The sequence below is a fragment of the Lycorma delicatula genome, chromosome 12 (assembly GCF_047948215.1).
Source record: "Lycorma delicatula isolate Av1 chromosome 12, ASM4794821v1, whole genome shotgun sequence".
In the NCBI taxonomy this organism is placed as follows: Eukaryota; Metazoa; Arthropoda; class Insecta; order Hemiptera; family Fulgoridae; genus Lycorma; species Lycorma delicatula.
The window spans coordinates 24,752,023-24,773,945 of record NC_134466.1 but is presented as its reverse complement, the minus strand read 5'-3'; the positions used below and the strand labels follow the sequence as shown (position 1 = coordinate 24,773,945).

Here is a 21,923-nt window from a genome sequence, read left to right as displayed (position 1 = left end):
TATCGTATAGCACGCCTCTGGTGGCGTTTTGAATCTCCACGTGTTAAAGCAGGTTAGGTGTGAAGACCTAGGTATGCTTACAAGTTCATTGTTATGTAAGTGAACAAAGTTAGAGTCGTGTCTTCTAAGGAGTTCGTCGGTATGATATAACGTAGTTTTAATAGGTTTATTTAAATTTCACGTATATAAATATTTTTTATAGTTCTTTTATTCGAGTTAGTAGTATGGCAGGTCATGTAGTTAACGGTGGTCCTGAACACGTTCCTCAGGATGGATTAAGTGGAGCACAGTTGTTTAACAATGGAGATGGTTTAACATACAAGTAAGTATTTTATGTATCATATTAATAGCTGAGATTCTATTTGTATAATTTCTTATTTTTATTTTATAATTTGATTACAATTACTTTTTTTGCATTATTTTAGTAGATTTGTTTTCATTACCGGTGAAATTCTGTATACAGTTTTGTTTTACATGATTTTTCTTGTTTCGGGTTACATTCTGTTGTTATTATATGTGTCTGTTCTTTCAGATTTATTATTTTGGTAGACCCATGGTAAAATGTTTGAATACTTTCCTGGGTATCTAACCTTTCTATCTGTGTATCTTCTTTATTTAATAATATGTTACATAACTGTTTTTTTTTATTCAGTGAACGTTATGTAACGTGTTTTTTATATACAAATATATCTTTATGAAAAACTAGTTATACCTAAATCTTGAATTATTTTTTCAACATAATTCATTCAGTTGTTTTCTCAATTACTTATTTTCTGTGACAATCTTTACATTTTTATATATTTGCTGTAACCGCTATTTTCAGTTAGCTTTATTGATTAAAAAAAATGTGTCCTATTATTAATACTAAAAATTACTCCCTTACATTATCATATGAATTAACTAGGGTTCTTTATACATCAATTGGATTAGTTGCAATAAGATTTTTTATTTTTCCCCTGTAAATTTTAAAATCTGTGTAGGTGTTAGTATGAACTTACAAGCACTGTCAGAAAATTAAACCATAATATTTTTTTTTTTTTAAGGCCGCAAAGGACCACTTTAGTCAGAATAATTCAATTCTTTTTTGCCGATCTTTTGGCCTTTAAGTTCTTAGCTTTTACTTTCTTCCAATATTTAGTCATTCTTAATGATCTTGCTTTACGATCCTTTTCTGAATAAACCCTTTTTGTATAATATTTTTTATTTTATATCATTTTACAATGAATTGCATAAAACTTAATTTATTATGACTCATTTATAAAAATACACTTTTTTAACCACCTCTTTGAAAGAGACATTAATTAATTTTTAGACTTATTATTAATAATTCCATTTTGGATATTCAATTGCATTATTGTTAATGGTGCCTATCTTAGAAAGGTTAGGACATCTCTTTATGTATGTAATTAAATAACGTGTTTATTCCCTGCATATTGAAAATATTTATTTATTAATTGTTTTTATCGAAATAACTGTGTATGTATGTTTTATATTGTTCATATTTCAGTTTTTGTGTAGTGAATGTAAAATTTACTTGTTACGGTTAATATCTTGCTGTTCTATTTCTATTGATTGATTTAAAAAACTTGATTCTGTTGTGTGTAGTGCCTGTATGTCTAAATGGATGTGTATTTAATCTCTTAAGTTTGATATTTAGTGTGCGATTACTGCTAGTTTAATTTGAATAAAACTAGATTACTACATTTTTCAATGTGTTGGTAGTCAGTGTGATTTTTTTTCTTTTTTTTTAATGAAAGCGTTAGTAATTTGAGTCAGTTAGATCTGTATAACACTACAATAAATATTTGAAAATTTTAAAGTGTTTTTGAATTAGGTCTTGATTGATTAATTTAAATTAGGCCTTTTAAGGATCAATGCTAAAAGAAAAATTTTCTAGGATTTATCTTATTAAAAAATCATGTCAATAAAGTATCTGAGAATTTTTTATAAGCATAAAATAATTTTAAAATTATCAGAATAGATATCTGTTAATAATTATTTGACATTTTATTATTTAAAACATTTATTGTCTGTCGTGACTGCAAAGAATTATTCAATTAGATAGTAGTTAAAATATTTCCAATGTGATTTGTTCTCCTAACTGAAATACAAATGCCATTTTGTCATGTGCTATTTAAATACATTACTACAGTCCTAGTTGCCAATTGCATATAGTGTCTGTTTTTTTAAGGGTTACATTTCATCTAAGAGATAATTTATATTTTATTTTTTGAAATAAGTGAACTTAGAAAAATTATAAACTTTGCAATGCATAGGAATAACTTGTTACTGTTTTGGCTTTGATCCATTATTTATTTATATCTTAACATAAAATATATTTGTTAAGTTGTAGTAATAGTGTTTGGAAAATAATTATACCTATTCTGCAATAAATTAATTTTAATAAAAATAGAAACTCTTTGGTGTTGAGACTGCATACAAATTCTTATATGGCTGTCTGAAGTTTTATTGTTCAATAATTTGTTTGTGAAAAATTTAGTACTTGTTATTCACTTTGGATACTTATATCTGAATAACAGCATTTTAATTTTATATATGAATTTATATTGTGTAGATGTTTAAAAGTATGCAAACATTTTACTTTCCTGTCTAGCGCTGTAGCAGAGCTATAGCTGTAGAAAGGAAAGTATTGTAATTGGTCCAATTTTGGCATATGTGGTTCTCACATAATTTTGATGTTTTGACACCTAAGGAACCCAAAACACCAGATGGAAATTTTTTGGATGTTCGTAGGCACGTATATGTGTTCGGTGTGTCAGACCTTATATCTCCAGAACTACTGTACCAATTTTGACAAAATTTGTTCAGATTACTTCTGTGTGTCGTCATATGACGCCATTAAATTTTCAACTTAAAAGGTCAAGAGGATGAGGCTGTGGAGCAAGGTCTTCCTTAGTATCTCGAGATTTCACCTAATTAAGGTTTTTATTTTGTAGGCACATTTGTTAATTAAAAAATAATATTTGAAAAAAATTTCCAAAACGCACTCCCACCCCAAAAAATACTCTGAACTAGTAGTTAAGTGGGTACACTGCATCAGCAGTGCACCCCCTGTCACCACAAGGAGCACTAGTGTAGCACTGATGTACTGCTGTATAAAAAATATATTTAAATAAAATTATGAATATTTTAAATTAAGTTGTGTGTGTAAGCCTTTGTGTCAGAAAAAAGCCACATGATGGGTAAGAATTACAACTGTGTTGTCAGTTGTTTTTATTCTAAGCTCATAGCTATCTGATTAAGATGAATCGTTTTGCTGTTGACATTGTTGTTGTTCTTTACCTATTGTTTGAGCAAGTTCAAGGCTTTGTAAATTTCCATAAAGAAAATTTATTATGTTACCTGAAATTAAAATATTTTATCAGCTTACCTTTGAGTAATTACCTAAAATAGGCTGATAATTACTTTAATATTACCTAGTAAAATTAACTAAATATCCTAGTAATTACTTAAAAAGCTTATTTGATTTTAAATGATCTAAAAAAAGTAAAAAGCTATGTTAAATTTGAAAGGAAAATTACCATAAAGCTAAAGCTAATATAAAACAAGTAAAAAGCTATATTAAATTTGAAAGGAAAATTACCATAAAAATTATTTTAACAAAAATTGTATTTAAAACCCGCACCTAGTCGGACATCTTGATTATTTGTCACGAGTAAACGCTGCAAAAAGTAAAAATAACAAAATTAACAATAAATAAAAAAAGAAATAGTTATTAATCGATAAATAAACTGATAAATTTGGCTTGAGAATATGCAAATGATTTTAGCTTCCATGTAAGCTCTGTTAAGTTTTGGACATTGTTCGCTTTTTTCAAATTATATTAACACTACTGAAGCCAGAAGTGTAGAATCGGCTACATTAACCATTACAATTGCAACTGTTAGTGTTTTGTTCATTACAGCTTGCTGTGAACCTCATTAAGTACTTTATTTCTTTTTCAAGCACTTTTTCATCTTCCCATTTTTTTCTCTTTTTCATCTTTTTTTACTTTCTCATCCTCTCGATTGGGTTTTTCTTTTAATTTTTCTGATAAGATGTTTGGTTCTGTTTTCTTTGTCTTTGCACAGTCTTGAAACCTCTTGATCTGTACTCATGTTTATTGTTGATAGTTTCCTGTTTTATGTTATGTTCTGTCATGTCCTTACTACGTACTTGTAATATTTTTTTTTTGTGTCTTTCTATTTATTGATTCCCATCTGCTTTCCAAATTTCAACATTGAATTTACATTTAGTGTACCTATGTAAGTTTTGTGTCTTTGACTTATCTGACTGGTCTCTTGCCCAATTATGCCGTGGCCTGTGATCCAAATGCACAGCTTTAGTGATATTTCTACCTTAAAGATAATCTTTTTTCATTAAAATATCCATTTTTGATACTTTGTTTATAGTTAGCGCTTCCAGAAGTATGTAGTTTTTTCTGCTAAGACTTGGTTTGCTAGGCCAAAAATGTTTTCCTTTTTTAGTTTTTGATAGTTATTATAATTTTACCTATCCAGTAGCACCACGTGAATTCTCTAATATCTGGAAGCAGCCCCAACTGAAAAGTTTTCAAAAAGAGTTTTCTGCTGTACTGTTATTCATTACAAAAAAAAAATAAAAAGATCAGCTGCCTACTGCCATTTTTTTGTACTTGCGGGAGGGGAGGTTGTTAATATTCTTAGTATTTTTTTTTTTTTTTTTTTTTACCTCCAGGATCACCATTAGGTATTGCTTCAGAGGGTGAGATGAATGACTTTTTTTTAAAAATTAACTCTAAGAAAGCTAAACTCGTGTATTTCTGTAATAAATAAATAATTTTTTTATGATTGGTACATAATGTTACATAATATTACATATTGGGATTGAGTAGATATGCTATTCCACAGATAAAAAAAGCTTGCCTGGATGAATCAAAGGAAATAAAAGCTTGATCGGAGTAGTATCACAGTGAACATTTAATTATGAAATAAGAAATAGATTGACTGAAGCACAAATTAATCATTTAAAATGTAAACACGTGAATAATATTAAAATAAATATGTAAAGTATGAAAAACAACTACCACGTAAATCACATTTCATAAGACATTAATGAAAATTATGTGAGCATATTTTTATTAAATTTTAGAGTTTAATTTAAGTTTATTAAAACTTACCTTTAAAGAATTTGTATTAATATGTATACATGAAACTATGTGGACACTGCACATTTGATATCTCGCACCTCATATTTATATGTTAAACAAGATGCAGAAACTTCACTGTTTTTTTTAAATTAGTGTTTTTAAATTCATTGACAGTAAACAGTCATAAACATAGGAAGTTTTATTTAGTTACTTGAAGGTATCCTCATCAAAATTAATTAATTTCTCTTATTTGAAAATCCCCTTTCATTTGATTAATTAATTTTTTCAAGTTATGGAAACACTTCTATCTTAGGAGGAAAAACTTCCTTCTGGTTATGGTAAACTGTGTGTACGGCTTTATACATCATTAACATCTATGCCTTTTCATACGTAGAATTTTTAGTAACTGTGGTTTTAATAATAATATATAACCTGCTAGAAAATATGCCAAATTCAGTTTGTATGTGGAAAATGAGAGGAATTCTCCCAATTATGGTACGCATTTTTAAATTAGTAGTTTTTTTTTTATTAATTCAGAATAGTTTAGAGATGCCTCCTACTTGTTTACCATCTCTACATTTGTTTTAACATTCTACGTGATAGCCATTAACTTTATAGTAAATATTGGCTAAACTTTTAATAAATGAGATGTTCATTTCTATCGATTATTTAAATATATTTACCATGTACGTTCCATCTTTTGTTATTTTTAAATTAAAAATAACTTTTTATTATTAAAAATTCCAGAGTAAATTCGGCAGACATTGATGCGATAGTAAATAAGTAAATATTTTTTCCAGACTCAAATGCAGAGATGGAGAAAGAAAATTCATTTGTCGATCGGAATTGTAATATTAAAACTGTTAGATTGATAATCTCAGCTCTGGTTGTGTTTGTTAAAATGTGCTAAATTTTTTGTGGGAGGATCTTCTTTTATTTATAATATAAATAATATATATCTGATCTGTAATTCCTTGTAACCAAACTATTATTTTATCTTTTTGTTGCATAATGCTGCTTTAAAAAACATTTATTTAATCAGTATTTGAATGCGTGGGTACCGAAAGTGATAATTTAAGTAAAATGTAAGCACTTAGTGATTTTAGAGCTCCCCTTTCTTTGTCGGCAAATACCATACAATTATTTCATATGTAAGATTTTTACATTTAGTTATTATTTTTAGTTCAGTACAGATTAAAAGTTAGGTTTAAATAAAGTCTGTAAATTTAGTATCCTATCTGATGTACAGATCTAACAAGTGAAAACCCAAGTATTTGATACACGTTTACAAAATTTAATGAAACAGTCCATTATTAATTTACGTATGTAATATTTTTTTTTAATGAGATACTGAACATAACATTATCAAGTGCGTGAATATAATGGTTTTATCAAGTGCATCGCTTAAAATTAAACTGCATTTGATTTTGATGATTAAATATTGAAGTTCTGCTTACCTATTATACCAAAACTGCTATCTTCTTGGAATTTAAAAAAAAATAGTTTCTTCTCTCCTTTTTCTGTTTAGCTTCCAGGAATCACCATCAGGTATTACTTTGGAGGATGAATGAAGATATATGTAAGAGTGTAAGTGAAGTGTAGTCTTGTACAGTGTGAATTTCTGAGATGTGTGGTTAATTGAAACACAACCACCAAAGAACATTGGTATTCACGATCTAGTATTCAAATCCTTATAAAAGTAACTGCCTTTACTAGGATTTGAACCTTAGAACTCTCGACTTTGAAATCAACTGATTTGTGAAGATGCATTCATCATTAGACCAACCCAGTGGGTTAAAAAAAGCTAAAAATCCTCAAGTTAACCCAATTCATTTTCTAAATATAATTTCTGTTCAAAAATACAAAATATGAAATACGGGTAAAAAAAGGTGTTTATGGATTATTTTTTTTTGTTTGGATGCTAGGAAGTTTACCAAAATATTGTATGAACTTTTTTTGTATTTGTTTATGTTGTGGATAACTTATTTAAATCTATTTGCATTAAACGTATACTTATATATGTAATTTAAAGCAAATTTTGCCTAAAAATGAGTAGTTTTTTGTTTTTAAAGTATTTTTTTTTTTTTTATTTGTTTGTGGGTGAAAAACGCCTGGGCGTTATCATCGCCCGGTAGTTATTAGTAAAAGGGTAAAATAACTGAAATAATAAACTATACAAGGTGTAAACGTAATATCAATCATATAATAAAAATTTACTAAAACAAGCCAAGAAGGCAAAATAAAACTACCGCAGACAAAATTGATAAAATATAAAAGTTAAAATAATAGACTAAAGAAAGTATATAAAACTTACCTAACTCCGATGGGTTGTGCAAAAATCCCCTCCCCGGATAGTAAAATTAAATACATAGAACCAAAAAATTTAATGTATTTAAAAATAAAAATAGGCACTTGTAGTTATATATTTTGGTAAAAATGTGTGTCTAAACTTAAAAAAAAAATAAAATACTTGTTTGAAACTTAAATTTACTTTACATTACTTCTTAGATATAACATTGCAATTGTATGGCCAAATAATTTAATAATAGTATTTCTGTTGTACACGGTGCAAAGTTTCCAGATATTTTATTAGATGATAAATTCTCTTGGGATAATCAAATTGATTCTGTTTGCTAGAAAATCAAAGTACTGTTTTGCTTTGAAGCACCTTAATAAAACGCTAAGATTGTCATCGCTATTACATTTTTTATGCTTATGACCAAACTGTAATGTCATTTCTTAAGGGTCCCTCAGAAAGTCAAAATGAGTTAAGATACAAAAAAAGATTATCAGATCATTGTTTGGTGCCCGTAAAAATGCATTATGTAGACTGATATTTAGAAAATTAAAAATTATAATTGTGTTTATATTAATAAATATATAATCTTTGCTAAAAAAAAAATTTATCTTTATCAAACCATATAATAGAGCAGTGTTTTTGCGTTTCAACAGAATACTTCACCATGCGTACTTTACTTTGTTTCTGTTGGCATTTTAAATAAAATTAAAGATTTTATTTTATAGAAAACAATATTTACTCCTACCGTGAATTTATAAATAATACAAATTAAAAAAAAAGAAGAATTTTGTACATCCTGTTAAATGTGTACTTAAATGTACGTCTAAATAATTTTTGTTAATACCTTCTGAATTGTGAATTATTTTGTATTTATCTTCTTACCTTAACATTATTTAATTTATTTTTATTTAAAATTAATTAATGTGAAGTTTAATCGCATTTATTTTTTATAATTAGTTGTATATTTTATGATGTTGCTGTGATCAAGATTTTACCATGGTTTCTCTTCATCCATTCAGTTAAATGCTGTAGCATTACCTTTTTTTTACCCAAAAAATAAATCATTATTCTGATTGATACATAAGAAACTATATAGACACATAAATTAATGATGGTTTACTCTATTTTATAGCATTATAAGGAATAATAGCTTGAAGAGGATTTTGAATCGGCAAATAAAGTTGGTTACCAAAAACCTAAAATAGAATATTAAAAAAATATTCTTAACATTAATAATAATATGTTATGTATTTATTTATACATTTATAAAGGAAAATAGATAAATTATCTTTAAAATAGAATACAGGAGTACAGCAATGTGCTGCGTATATACTCTTTTAACACAGTATGCAATTTTGTGTTCATTTGGCTTATGAAATAAGGAAAATAGAAGTAAATAATATCAAATTTATTGTTATAAAGAATTACAAATATTTAATGACAAATTGTTATTACATGCTTCAAGAAATCTACAAAATAATGCATTTAACTAAGGATTTTATTAAGAAATTGATAATTTGTTAATTATGGACTATAATAAATGTAAGCACTATATTTTTAATTACATTGTTTTACAAATTAGAAAAATTTTCAGAACAGAAATACCTATAAGTGAATTTTAATTTATTTTGTGCACTGAATCCGAAAATCAAGTCGGTTTTTCTCCACCACCTTTCACTTTTTTGTTTGTTATACATCCTTCAGAATAGCTAAATAATATTAAATTTTGAAAGTGACCAAGTTTATAGGTATAATAAATTTTTTAATTATAATTAATTTATATACTCATATTTTATTACGCTTTCTAAAAAAAAAAAAAAGATTATAGAATACAGCTATACCTAAAACTGGAGTTGGTGAACTAATATAAATTACTTCTTCCTTTTGTGTACAGTAGGGTGTCCTCTCTTTGTAGTAACCAACAGTAATCGCTCATCATTGATTTGTTCCATTTGTCTTGTTTATGCTGCTTCATGTGCAGTATATCTTGGTGGAAGCATTATCTATGCTCATCACTCACAGCACTCAAATTTGGTGGGAAAAAGTCAAGATGGGAATGCAAAATATGAATTTTTAATGACATTCAGCACCCTAAATTTTTAGTTTAATAGTTTTTATAGTTTATAGTACAACAATTTTGTACTAAAAGATCAGTCTTTTCTGCTTTGATATTTCCAAGAAAACCATGAACTATATCCTTAATTGACTTCCATGCCACTAGCCCTACGTTATTCACTTTTTGTCAAAATTGCATTATCAGAGTAATTTTATAATTTCAGGTCCAACAAATATTCCTTCTTTTAATTTGACTTTGCTTAACTTAGTAAACACTTATCTTAAATATTTAAATCTTTCCCGTTCTTTATTCAATGCTTTGACAAAATTCTTCATCAGGTCTAATTTTACACGTAAAGGTGGCAAAAAAATGCTGAGGGTTGACTAAAGGAACATATTTAATATTGTTTTGCACAGGAGTGAAAGTGTTTCTTTTTTGCTACTCTTTAATCGCATAATGTTTACTTGTTGCACGACTATCCCACAAACATAATAGACAGCAGTATTATGTAAAGCCACCTTGCTGACCGAGAAGATGATCAATAACTTTGAGGTTGCCACAGACAATCCATAAGCGAGTGTCGTAATTGATTGCTTTCAAAATTAATGACATACTTTTATATGTCTTTTTCATTCCAACAACATGTGCTACAGCTACAGAAGGATTCTTGTTTGAATTATGGAGTAGCACTGTATTGCTTTTGACAAGTCTGTGAATAATTGGCAATTGTCAGCATTATAAGCAAAACTCAGAGCAGATATCAAACCTTCTATATCACAACAGGTACACAACAGATCTTTCTTAGTGAAATGGTCATTATTTCTGTTTTTAAAATATAAAATTTTAGTATCCTTTTTTAATAAATTTCACTCCTTCAAGCATGAAGCAAGAAGTTCTGTTTACTGTTTTGATAAATACAACTTGCGAACCAAATTGTTAAGTTCAATTTGTGAAATGAGAGTGGTTCACTATTTTATTTTTCTGGTATGAATTCATCTCTTGAAGCTTGTGCCGCCACAAGTATTCTTAGAACAATCCTCTTCAGAATCTGAAATCTCCTGCCAGGAAGGTGGGGCTGTTGGAATAGGTAAATTGACTCCATGAGGAATTATTGGTCTCATAGCCAATTGAATATTTGGGTAGACATGATTTTTATTTTTTGAAGAAATCCCAGTGACATGTGTTATACACTGCTAGAAATAGCAGTTGTAATTATATAAATATTTTAACAAAATATGTATTATATTATAAATCAAATATGCCATGTTAGGGATATTTAAACAAAGATAACTAAAAATGTGGCGAGATAGAGCATTTTTGATTCAAAAATAATATTTGAATTGGTACAAAAACATGCAATATGTGTAGTACAAGACACATTTGGAAATGAATTATTAAGAGACGGTCTAAAAGGTAATGACACAACAGCTGTTCAAAAAACTATTCACAATCTATATTTACGTGCTACTTTTCAAAATAGTCTCCTTTAAATGCAACTCACTGCTTACAGCATTTTATCCACTTTTCAAACACAAAATCCAGGCCATCTTTTGTAACCATTTTGTTTTCACGGCTTGTACAACTTCTAGATTCATCTCAGATTTTTACCTTTTCAGTTCCTTCACCTCTTTGTACCAGCCAGAAGTTGCATGGAGCTACAACTGGGCTGTGTGGTGGGTGAGAAACTGTTTTAATTTTTTTCCGATTCAAAAATTGCAGACTGAGTGATATGGGGGCATGCATTATTGTGATGCAACAAAAGTTCTTTCTAATTTTTTTCCAGGGCTTTCTGTTTTAAGTGAGTCTATTATCTTCATCACATCATGTATCAGAGAGCATTTACAGTTGTTCCTGTAGGTACCTGATATTGGTAAATGAATCTCATGATAAAACAGGGTGATCGTTATGTCCTTACTCATGCTGGGTGTAGCTTTCACTTTTTTTGGAGGTATTTTTTCGCTTTTGCCATGTCTCTCATGCTCTCTTGTCTGGCCAAAAATTCAGCATACCAAAGAAAACATGTTGCACATGATACACCTTAAATTGAATGTTTCTTTCAATATTTTGTACTTTTTGGAAGCTGATATTTCAACATGAAACTGAATCATGTAATATTGATTGATATTTTATTGACACCCAGTACACTTTACACGCATGATCGCTGATGTTCAATGGCTACAACATTAGAATTATGATGTCATGAGAAGTTGACAACACATCTGGTAGTACTTGTACGCGTGCAGGGCTGACACAGTGTGCTTTAAGTTTTTCTGTGAAAGTTAATCTCATTACTTTAATGACCACCCTCATATAGTTGATTTTTAAAAAAATAAAGATCATTTACTTTTGAATAATTTTATTAAAAAGGCTGTATTTTATAGTTTCCTTAAAGATTAAGGTATTTATTTTGGAGTGAAACTAGTTTGAAAATTTTCATAAAATGATGCTGTGTATGAAAATACACAGCATTGTACAGATTTTTTTAACATTGTTATCTTTATCAAAGCGTTGATTGACAAGAAACTACTGAAAATAGTTTTGTGTGCTAAATTTGATCTATCAAGAGACAATCCAATTTGTTCCAGCCAAATGATTTAATGAAGTATTATGAGTTTATATAGCAGCACTTAGCTAAGCATTGTCGTAAAGTTTTCTTGTCGTATTTGTTTTTTAAACAGTATATACAAAATTATAATAGAAACAGTTCTTATAATTTATGTAAGTCACTGAAAATGACAGATTGTAAACAAGACTGTTCTAATGAATTTTTTTCTTTTAATGTATTTGTGCTAAAATGGCCACCCACTTTGTCTTGTAGATTTTCCTGATTCGTAATTAATTTGACTTGACTAATTTTTTTACCATTCTACTATCATTCTGAACTTAGCGCATTAAAATTATTAATAACATACCTTTTTCATTTTGCGGGTTCTTGAGTTATGTTAAAAATTTAATGCAACTATTTGTTTTTAATATGTAAAAAAAGAACTAGACAAATAAATCTTTTATTCTGATTTTTTATGTAATAATACATTCTGTAGATATTTGTAGGAATAGATTGATATTCTATGGATAAAAAAGTAACTGTTTCTTTATTTGTGTGGGTGGTTCTAGGGAAACCATTGATCTGAGCAGCATCACAAAATAAATAATTGTAGAATAAAAATATTTATGATTAAAGACCATACTAAAAATATTTACAAGAAAGAGAAATAATAATAAGGAAATAATAAACACATGAAATAATAACAAGGACTCTGCCAACCTCCTTGGCAGAGTCTCAGTCTTTCATCTGGAGTTTCTAGGTTCAAAACCTGTTTAGGAATGCTACAAAATTTGATTTTCGTATTCCCATGTACTAGCTTTAGAGCTTCTGTGCTAATTAATTCATATAAAAAAAGAAAAAAGTGAATTAAAAAAATTACTACAAAACAATTCAGAAGAGTTGATGTTTTTAAATACATATTTATATACAAGTTGAACAGGATGCAGATAAGATAATTCAGGGTTTAAAAATATAAAACTTTTTCATTAATGTTATTTAAAAATTCATGGACAGAATATTGTTTCCATAAAAGAAAATGTTTTTATCTTTTAAATACATTGGTGGAAGTTTTTTTAAATGATTCAGTAATTTATTAAGGCATAATAATAATACCTTTGTCTTAAGCCAAAGTATTGTATTGAGTTGCATTGTCCGGTTTAGTAGAGATTAATATTGGTGGTTTTCTTTGTTTTTTTTTTCAATTTTGTGTTGTAGTAAAGATTGAGTGCACATTTGTACATATAAACAAAAGTATAAGTTAACTGATACCATGCAAAGCAAATTGTGCATATGCAAAGTATTATTGTCTCCTTATGTGATCTATCAGTTCTTTTGGAGTCTATCTTGTGTTTGTTTTACGGTACTTGAGTTTTTCGGTGATAATTTTATCAACTGTACCCACACTTGCAATTTTTTAGCTCTAATGTCGACTGTAATCCTTTGGTCTTTTTGGATGAGAGAGTCTGTGCAAGTTTCAAGAGCTGGAATGGAAACTTCAATCGGATGGATGTCAGAATTGTATTCGTCAATCGCTAAAGTTCAACAGTCTTTAAAGTTTTCTACCTGCTTGTAAAAATTCCTGTGGTTCATACAACTTTTTCCGTATTGTTTGGTTAGATGACAATAAATGTTGACCGGTTTTTTACCTTCAGAAAGCAAAAACATATTATTGCTTGCTGTTCAACTAATTTGCAAACTTCAAGAGGACTTGCTGTCCTCTTGTAATATAAGCAAAACAATATTACAATATTACATAGATCTTCAAATCAGGCTTGGTCACACAGAATTAGTACTTACACAAACATGATAGATAGAGCAATTAATTATACAAAGTATAATAAAAATAAAAATAAATTAAACAAAGAAATAGTTATTATAAAACAAATTGACATATATAATAATTCCTTAGTAGATAATATATACAGATGTTTCTAAAATGGTGGGCTAGCTATACTTACATTCTACTTGTAAAACTAAACAAAAAATATCCTTACAAATAATGGTAATTTCTCTTTTGTTTTCTCCCTGTCTGCCATTTTGCTATTTTTATACAAAAATTTATATCTCAAGTTCAGATAGAGGAATCACATTAATATTTAGTAAGTGTCTTGGTATTAAAGTTTTAAAATTAGCAAAAAATCAAGACTTAAATACATACCCAAATTACAAAATGGCACCCTTGTTTATTTTTCAATTCGTTATATCTCCATAAATATTAGATTTATCAAAATGTATGTTATTGCTAAAATATTAAGCCGTTTATTTTGAACAAAATAATATTTTAATTTTTTAAATCTGTTAGCAAATAGCCGAGTTATGGTAGAAAATTGATGTAATTTTGTATCTGTTTTCATGTCCTCCACTTTACATTCAATTCGATTAAATATTTATTGTTAATTCTAATATTGTAAATTAGTATCAAATTAAGTATCAAATTTTCTCACAATAAAATTGAATGTTAAGTAATAATAAAACAATTGAAATTACTTTTTCACTTTTGAATAGTTTTTCACAGAGACTATTACTGCCGATCATGTTAGCTATGTAAAAATGAAACTTTTTTCAACAGGAATGGTGTTCAAAACTATCAGAACCAGCATATCTGGAGCGACAAGAATCCTCATGGTACCTTCCAAAGTAGCCATCAACAAAGATTTTCCCTGAACATACGGGCAGGTATCTTTAATGACTATCTTTTGGTTCCTGTCATTCTACCAAATCATTTAAATGGAGAAAATTATCTTGCTCATTTGATCGAAAATCTTCCACACTTTTTGAAAGACTTCTACAATTAAGAGTAAATACACTATGTGGGTTTCACTATGATGGAGCTCCAGTATATTTCAGTCAGTTTGTATCAGATTTCTTGCATGAAACTTGCCATGAAAAGTGGATAGGCAGGTAGGGCCATTGCCCTGACCTGCCCGATCACGTGATTTAAACCCTTTTGACTTCTACCCTTGTGGTCATTTGAAACGTATTGTTTATTCAATTCCAGTACTCAACATTGAGGATCTTCAACAAAGGATCCAAAATGGATTTCAAGAAATTTAGGAATATTCCTGGAATTTTTGAACGGTTAAGACAATCTCTCAGAAAAAGACTGGAAACTTATGTAATTTGTAATGGTGGACACTTTGAACATCTCTTATACTTTTAACAATTGTTAACTGTTTATTGTGTAAAATTGAAGGTAATGATTGTGATCATATTTATTTAGAAAAGACCACTAGATCCTTTAAGACTAGGTTCTTGGAATATTTAAAAAATTAAAAACGGTAAACTGGGTTTCTCTAATGTATCTGATTAAGAATAAACATACAACATTTGATATTGGGACAAATTTAAAAATACTGGAAATTAAAAAAATATAATATGGATACAAATAGTGTAAGGGATTAGATATTTTAGAAAGATACTATTTACATAAACATAAAAATAAATTTAATATGATCAACCTTCAGACAGAATCTGAAGATGACTGTATTTTAGTAGATGGCTCTACCATCTATTTTGTTAGTGATGTATAATTTAATATATTTCAGTTAAAGTAAGTTCAATTAAATGGATAACATGCATAATTGCTTTACTTAATATTATTTTTATTTGATTTTACGCCCTGATGATGTCATATTTTCACAATTTAATTTTTAATGTTAATTTTAATTAATTTTTCGTACTTTTAAATTTTGTTTTAATTTTTAATTTAATTGAATAAAAGTTTAAATTCTTAAAATAAAAAGATTAAAGGATTTAAACTTTAGTAAAATAGATAAATGCATGAAGTCTCTAATGTAATTTGACATGAATATATGAATATGCAATGCAGCTAATGATGCGAGTAAATTGCAAAAGCGCTCCTGCATATATAGTGGATTAAGGTCTAGCAGTTCTGGAGATATAAGGTGTGAGATGCCGAACACACACATGTATGTATATATAAACATCCAGAAAATTTCCATCTGGTTTTTGGGTCCCTTAGGTGTCAAAACATCAAGATCTGGTGTAAATCACATTTGCCCAAATTGGACCAATTACAATGCTTTCCCTTCTACAGCTATAACTCTGCTATAGCGCTAGATAGGAAAGTAAAAGTTGAAGTGGTTTTATATTTATAAAGCAATTACTATTAGAGATGTCAGAAAATTGTAGTGCCTTATCACATTATAACACTTATATCACTCACACAGATTATAACCTCTTTAAAATACTAAAAAATATTGTATACGTTTTACTATACAATGAGTAATTATATTCATAAATTAAAAAAGCTGGCATAACTTTTCTTGATTTATTTAGTTTTAATTAAGACGTGGTTTTTAAAAATTATTATGGAGTATAATTGACTAACAAAGTCAATTATACTTCTGAAAATATGTTTTAATGCATTAAGAATGTATCATTAACAAATTTACTTATACAGCAACAAGTTATATTTATATTGAATTCATTGATTCTGTAACATTATCATATGACTAAAATTATTTGTCAGTTTTCTATGTTGTTAGTTTTACATCTGTTTCAATGCATTTTTTTTTTCATAATGACTTTTTTCCTTTGTGGGATTACTTTATAATTTCTTGTTTTTTCTCATTTCCCTCTATTTTATATTTGCAAAACATGTTGAATTTTTTTTTATATTTATTTCTTTTGAAGCTTTTTTTACAAAGTTTACTTAAATTTTTTTTTTGTTCACTTGTGGTGGACCATTTTGTTGTTCACGGTTATTCATGGCTGTAATAACCAATTTTATCATGGTTCCCACAGGCAGGAAATTTCAGAAAAAATAAACTTAGTTAGGAAAAGTCAGAAATTTTTAGAAAAAAAACTCAGTAAAAGTTAGGAAAAATCGCAAAAAAATTTCAGAGAAATGCTTTTTTGTTACTGAATTAAGATTATGTGTATTTTTTAAGTAATGCCAAAATATATTTGATATACATTCCTGTCATTGGGAAGTGGTAATGCCATCACCCAGCATATTGCAACCACGTGTATAAAGCAGCCATTAACATGTCCTGTTCTTAATTGCATTCACTAATTATTTTTTTTTATATTAAAGGAGGAATATTTCAAATTGCAGTTAATTTTTTCACTGGTGAACTTATAACAAAAAGTTAGTTACCATTGAAAAATTTAAAGGTTGTTTTCTTGGAATTTCTCTCAAACCACTGTGAATTTTTTTTTATTTTAACTAATTAATTGCTTTTAAATGGCATCTAAAAAGACTCTGTTTAATGACCAGTGGTAAGATATACTTACATCCACAGTTCAGTCAGTTGAGAAGTAGAGATGTGTATCATGCTTTTTGTAATGCGTGTAACAAACATTTTGAACTGAAAGGCAGTGACTTCGCACAATAAAGGAAAAAGCATATGAAATAATTAAGATAAGGAATTCCCAGCCTTCAGTGAAAATTTTTTTACCTCCCAGTGATACTTCAACTCAGCAGACTAAAACTTAGATCAACAGTTGTGAGAATGGTGGTTGTACATCTGTGAGTTCTTTGACTGGATCTTCTGGAGTGGTAGCATTTCAGCAGCAAATGATACATTTGAATCCTCGACTTCATTTACGCAAAATGACAACACAATAGCTTCTTTTTGTTTTAATGACGATGTTTCTAAAGCGGAGATTATGTGGGTTCTCAGTGTTGTATATAAAAAGTTGTCTTTGAGTTCATGCGAAGATATTGCATGCAACTTTTAAAATTATGATTCCTGATAGTTGTATAGTGTTGAAATTTCAGCCTGGAGCTACTAAATACAGAGGTCATATATATATACAGAAATAATACATAATAAATATACTAAAATTATACATAAATATACAGAGGTCATAACAATTCTTGTCAGAGGTTATAACAATTGTGATTGTACTGACATTAAATAAATACAAACAACTAGACCTATTTTAAAATATATTTTCTTGATGAAAAAATTTTAATTATCTGACCAAGCAAAATTCTGCTTACTGGTTTCCAGAAAACAATAATATTTCTCCGAAAACTCTGTTGAACCAACCATGCGAAACAATTTCAGGTAGAACATAATTTTTTCAACATACGACAGAAAAAAATGACTAAAAATAACGAGAAACCAATGCTGCTCCTCGATTACAAATTAATTCAATAACTGAAAATGTTTACTTCCAGTTGGTGGATGGGACTGACTCCTGACAAAGTATGATACCATAGTTCTCAACTATGTTAATTAAGTGTTGATGGTATGATGACAAAAAAGAGTTGCACAGAAATTGCCACCAAAATCATCAGATCTCATTTGTTTGGACTTTTTCTTTTGGAGTGATGTACACCATAAAGTACATGCCATGAAACCAATAATTATACCCGAGAAACTAAAAGAAGCAATATGCCTTAGATAATTTATGTGCATTACAGTTATAATGTTGTGACATGCAATAAAACTACCGTACCTCTTTCATTGGGAATAATGTGCACATTGTCAGTGCTCATGTAGAGACAGCTATAATTTTACTAAATGTAAGGCTCTTGGTGAGTAAGGAGGTCTGAACACTCATATTGTTAATTTTTCTGGAGAGTCCCATTTTGAAAAAAAGAAGTTAAAAAATCAAAATAGTCAAGTTTTCCCCTAATATAAGTTGAGTGTGGGTACAAGGGGATAAAAAGGAATTCACAAGTAACGTTTTCAAACTTTGTAATAGTAGTACACTTTGTCTCACACAGAATCTAATTTTTGTAGATATACAATCGGTTTCACAATCTAATTTTGTTATTTATTTATCTAATTACAAAGGAAAGTTTTGCAATATGACAGAACAGATCACACAGGCGTTGAAAGTTAGTGCGTGTTTAGACAGGTCCCAACGTGCGCTGTAGTTCGGTAATACACTAGTCACTGTCTCAATGTCATTTGTTTTTGTTGTGTTAGTAAAGAGGGATAGTGATGTCACGGTCGAAAACTGAATACCGAGCATTTTTTCATGCGGGCTAAGTGTTAGAGGAAATGATAGCTGTGTTTGGAGAGGATTGTCTTCAACATATAACAATATTCAGGTGGTAAAGAGAATTTGAAAGAGGAATTTTTGGCCTTGAGTGTGCTTCAAGGTCAGGTCAATTGTCTGTCGGTGACTAAGGGGAAACATTGTTGCAGTACGAAAAATACTCGAGACAGACAGTTGTGTGATCTACCACCAAATACCCAAATACAGGAGTCCTTGGGCATTAATCTACCAGCATTAACCCGTTGTGCACCAGCATTGTCACCATTATGTATCAAGGTGCCATGAAATGATGAAACATTTTGAAAATGTGAAATCACATTCATATATGTGTGTTCATAAATGTGAATAGTATTTTGACAGGTGATGAAACTCGGCTGTACTATTATGAAATTCTGACTGAGGCTCAGACCAAAGTGTGGGTGCTCTACGATGAGGAGGCCCCCCCACTGCTGTACAAAAATCCAGATTAGTCAAGATGAAAATGGTGAACATATCTTTCAGTCTGACGGAAACTTCAAAGTCAAATTGTCAGAAACTCAGAAGACAAATACAAGGAAGTGGTATTCCAAGAAATGCGTGCCTAAAATTATTGTTCTCAAGAATTTACACCCAACTCAAGAATAGATATAGTTTTTCATCACGATAATGCACTAGCGCACCGTTCCAAAGTTTGCACATTCTGATGAAACAAGACAGGATTTCTTTGAAAACTAGTTATTGTGTTGTTAAGTACTTCTAGGGTTAACCCCAGACAAACTCGTACAAATATAAAAACTCTTAATAAAAAGTATAGGATAATAAAGATTTATTCTATTTTACTTTACTGTTATTATTTATTTTGTAATTATATATTTGTTGGCTTTATTATTTATTTTTGCAAATGTGAAGGTTACATTATTATATAATATTTAAATCGCACATTAGACATACAAAAAATCAATTTTTCACAATTGACATTTGACTAAATTTGTTGTGAACATTATCTGTCGTGTAATTCTGGAAAAAATAAATTAAAAATTTTGATCTGTTCATCATAATGATTTTTTACCTTTATTTTTCCACTAGGAAGCCTAATTTTACAGCTGCGTGCAAAAGTTTCATTGGATTTGGGTATGTGTTTTTGATAGGATATGATGTTATTACACTTCTCTTTTATTGCCTGTAGATTTTTTATTATTGTATCGAAATTACAGAGAAGACTTTCTTTTTTTTTCAGTGATTTCATTTTGTTACCAGGTTTTATAGATTTTACTTCTGATGAAGTGGTAAGTTAATTATTTCTTAATACTATTCTAATAAGATAATCAGTAAATTAATTCATTTATGATTGATTGGTAATGCTTCCCAAACCATAAAGCTTATGATTTTTATTATAGATTGTTTATATTTTATGTATTCTTTTAAATAAAAAATGTATGACTCAGGGATAGACTGAAACATATCTTAATATTTGGTATTGTATTTAAATAAATATCAAATTAAAAAGAAAAGTCTCAGAAATTCTCTGGGTAATTCTGTGCGATTGCTTCATCTTCAGTTTTTTTCATATCTTAATATACCGGAATTTTCCTAATTCTTGTGTACCCAAATTTTCTTGTACAAAACAGAAGATTTAATTGTTGGAAAGAAGGTTTAAACGGCGATTGACCCATGCTAGATCAGAATTTGTGCCACGTTACCAATACTCTAGTCACTTAGCAATCGGTTTTGAGGGTTATGTTGACCTGTTTAGATGCTAATTCATTCTATGGAGAGAGGTTAGGGTTAAGATTAAGGTTTGTGAACCCCTTGCCCTTATGTGGTTAGAGGTTAGGGGTAAAGAACCAAGGTATGGCAATACCTTGGTTCTTTACAACACCGTCTCATGGGACTCTTGGCCAAATTTTTATTTAAATGAAAATGTAATCGCTACAGAGAGAGAGAGAGACACACCACAGTTCCGTGCTATTAATCATGTGTACAACAGAGAATCACCTTACAAAGCCCCCATCAGTCATCTTCAACAGCTGACTCTGACTGTGATCCCTATTAAATTTAGTTTATGGATTATTTTTTCATAACTTATTCTGATTAACATAATAAATTAAGATAACAAATAAATATAAAACACATAATTATTAAGATAATAAATTATGATTAACATAAATAATTAATATAGTGAAGTTTCATAAATATTATAATATTTATGAAAAATTGCAGTTGACATCTGAGTAAATTTATAAAATTCTTCTTAGTTTTTGCTTTTATTTTAAAATAAAGAATAAAAAGTACTTTTCTGTAATGCTGGGTGTACTCAGATTAGTTGTCATTTTGTCCTTCTTTTCCAATGGTAATATAGTAACAATTATTTTTGCTTTTGAATTGTCACATATTTTTATCTTTTTTCCTGAGTTTAAGCACACGCAATTGTATGCGTTTACAGATTAAGTTCTGCATTCATCTTTAAGCATTAAATCTGTTTGTAATTTGCTTCATTTCTTTATTATTTATTTATGTGAAATGTTTTTGTATGTAATTTTCAAAAGGTATCAAAATGCCTCCAAAATATTTAGAAAATGGAAGTAGTTAGTGTAACAAATACAAGTTCATCTGTAATCAAATATCATTATAATTTTCTTGTAGCAGTTCATCACATTCTGTCATGAATTTTGGTTCTGTGTAACAGAAAGTGCCATTCCTAGAATGCTTTTCATAGCAGTTTAATATAGTTTTCATAAAGCAGTTCAATATATTTCATAAATTTGTGTGTTTTTGTTGTAGTTTTTCATACAAAAAATTTGAAAAATCTTTCATACATTGTTGGTTTGATAATAGTGTATGAAAAATTTGGTGTGAAAAATTAATTTGGTTGGATGAATTAGATAACCTAAATTATCGGAGTTAATGTTTTATTATTTTTTTTCGCATTTCTTGT

The 21,923-nt window shown here is 28.8% G+C and overlaps 1 protein-coding gene across 2 annotated transcripts in view; it reads left to right on the top strand.

The window, feature by feature from the left end:
• The window catches only part of ras (Inosine-5'-monophosphate dehydrogenase ras), a 62,315-nt gene continuing 40,392 nt past the window's right edge, over window positions 1-21,923 (top strand). Inside the window, exons 1-2 of one of the 2 annotated variants that reach the window (XM_075379641.1) lie at window positions 1-322; window positions 20,226-20,274. In XM_075379641.1, coding sequence (XP_075235756.1) covers window positions 225-322; window positions 20,226-20,274 — 147 coding nt within the window. In that variant the 5' untranslated portion in view covers window positions 1-224. The remainder of the gene's footprint in view (window positions 323-20,225; window positions 20,275-21,923) is intronic. The other variant, XM_075379642.1, reaches the window with a different exon arrangement.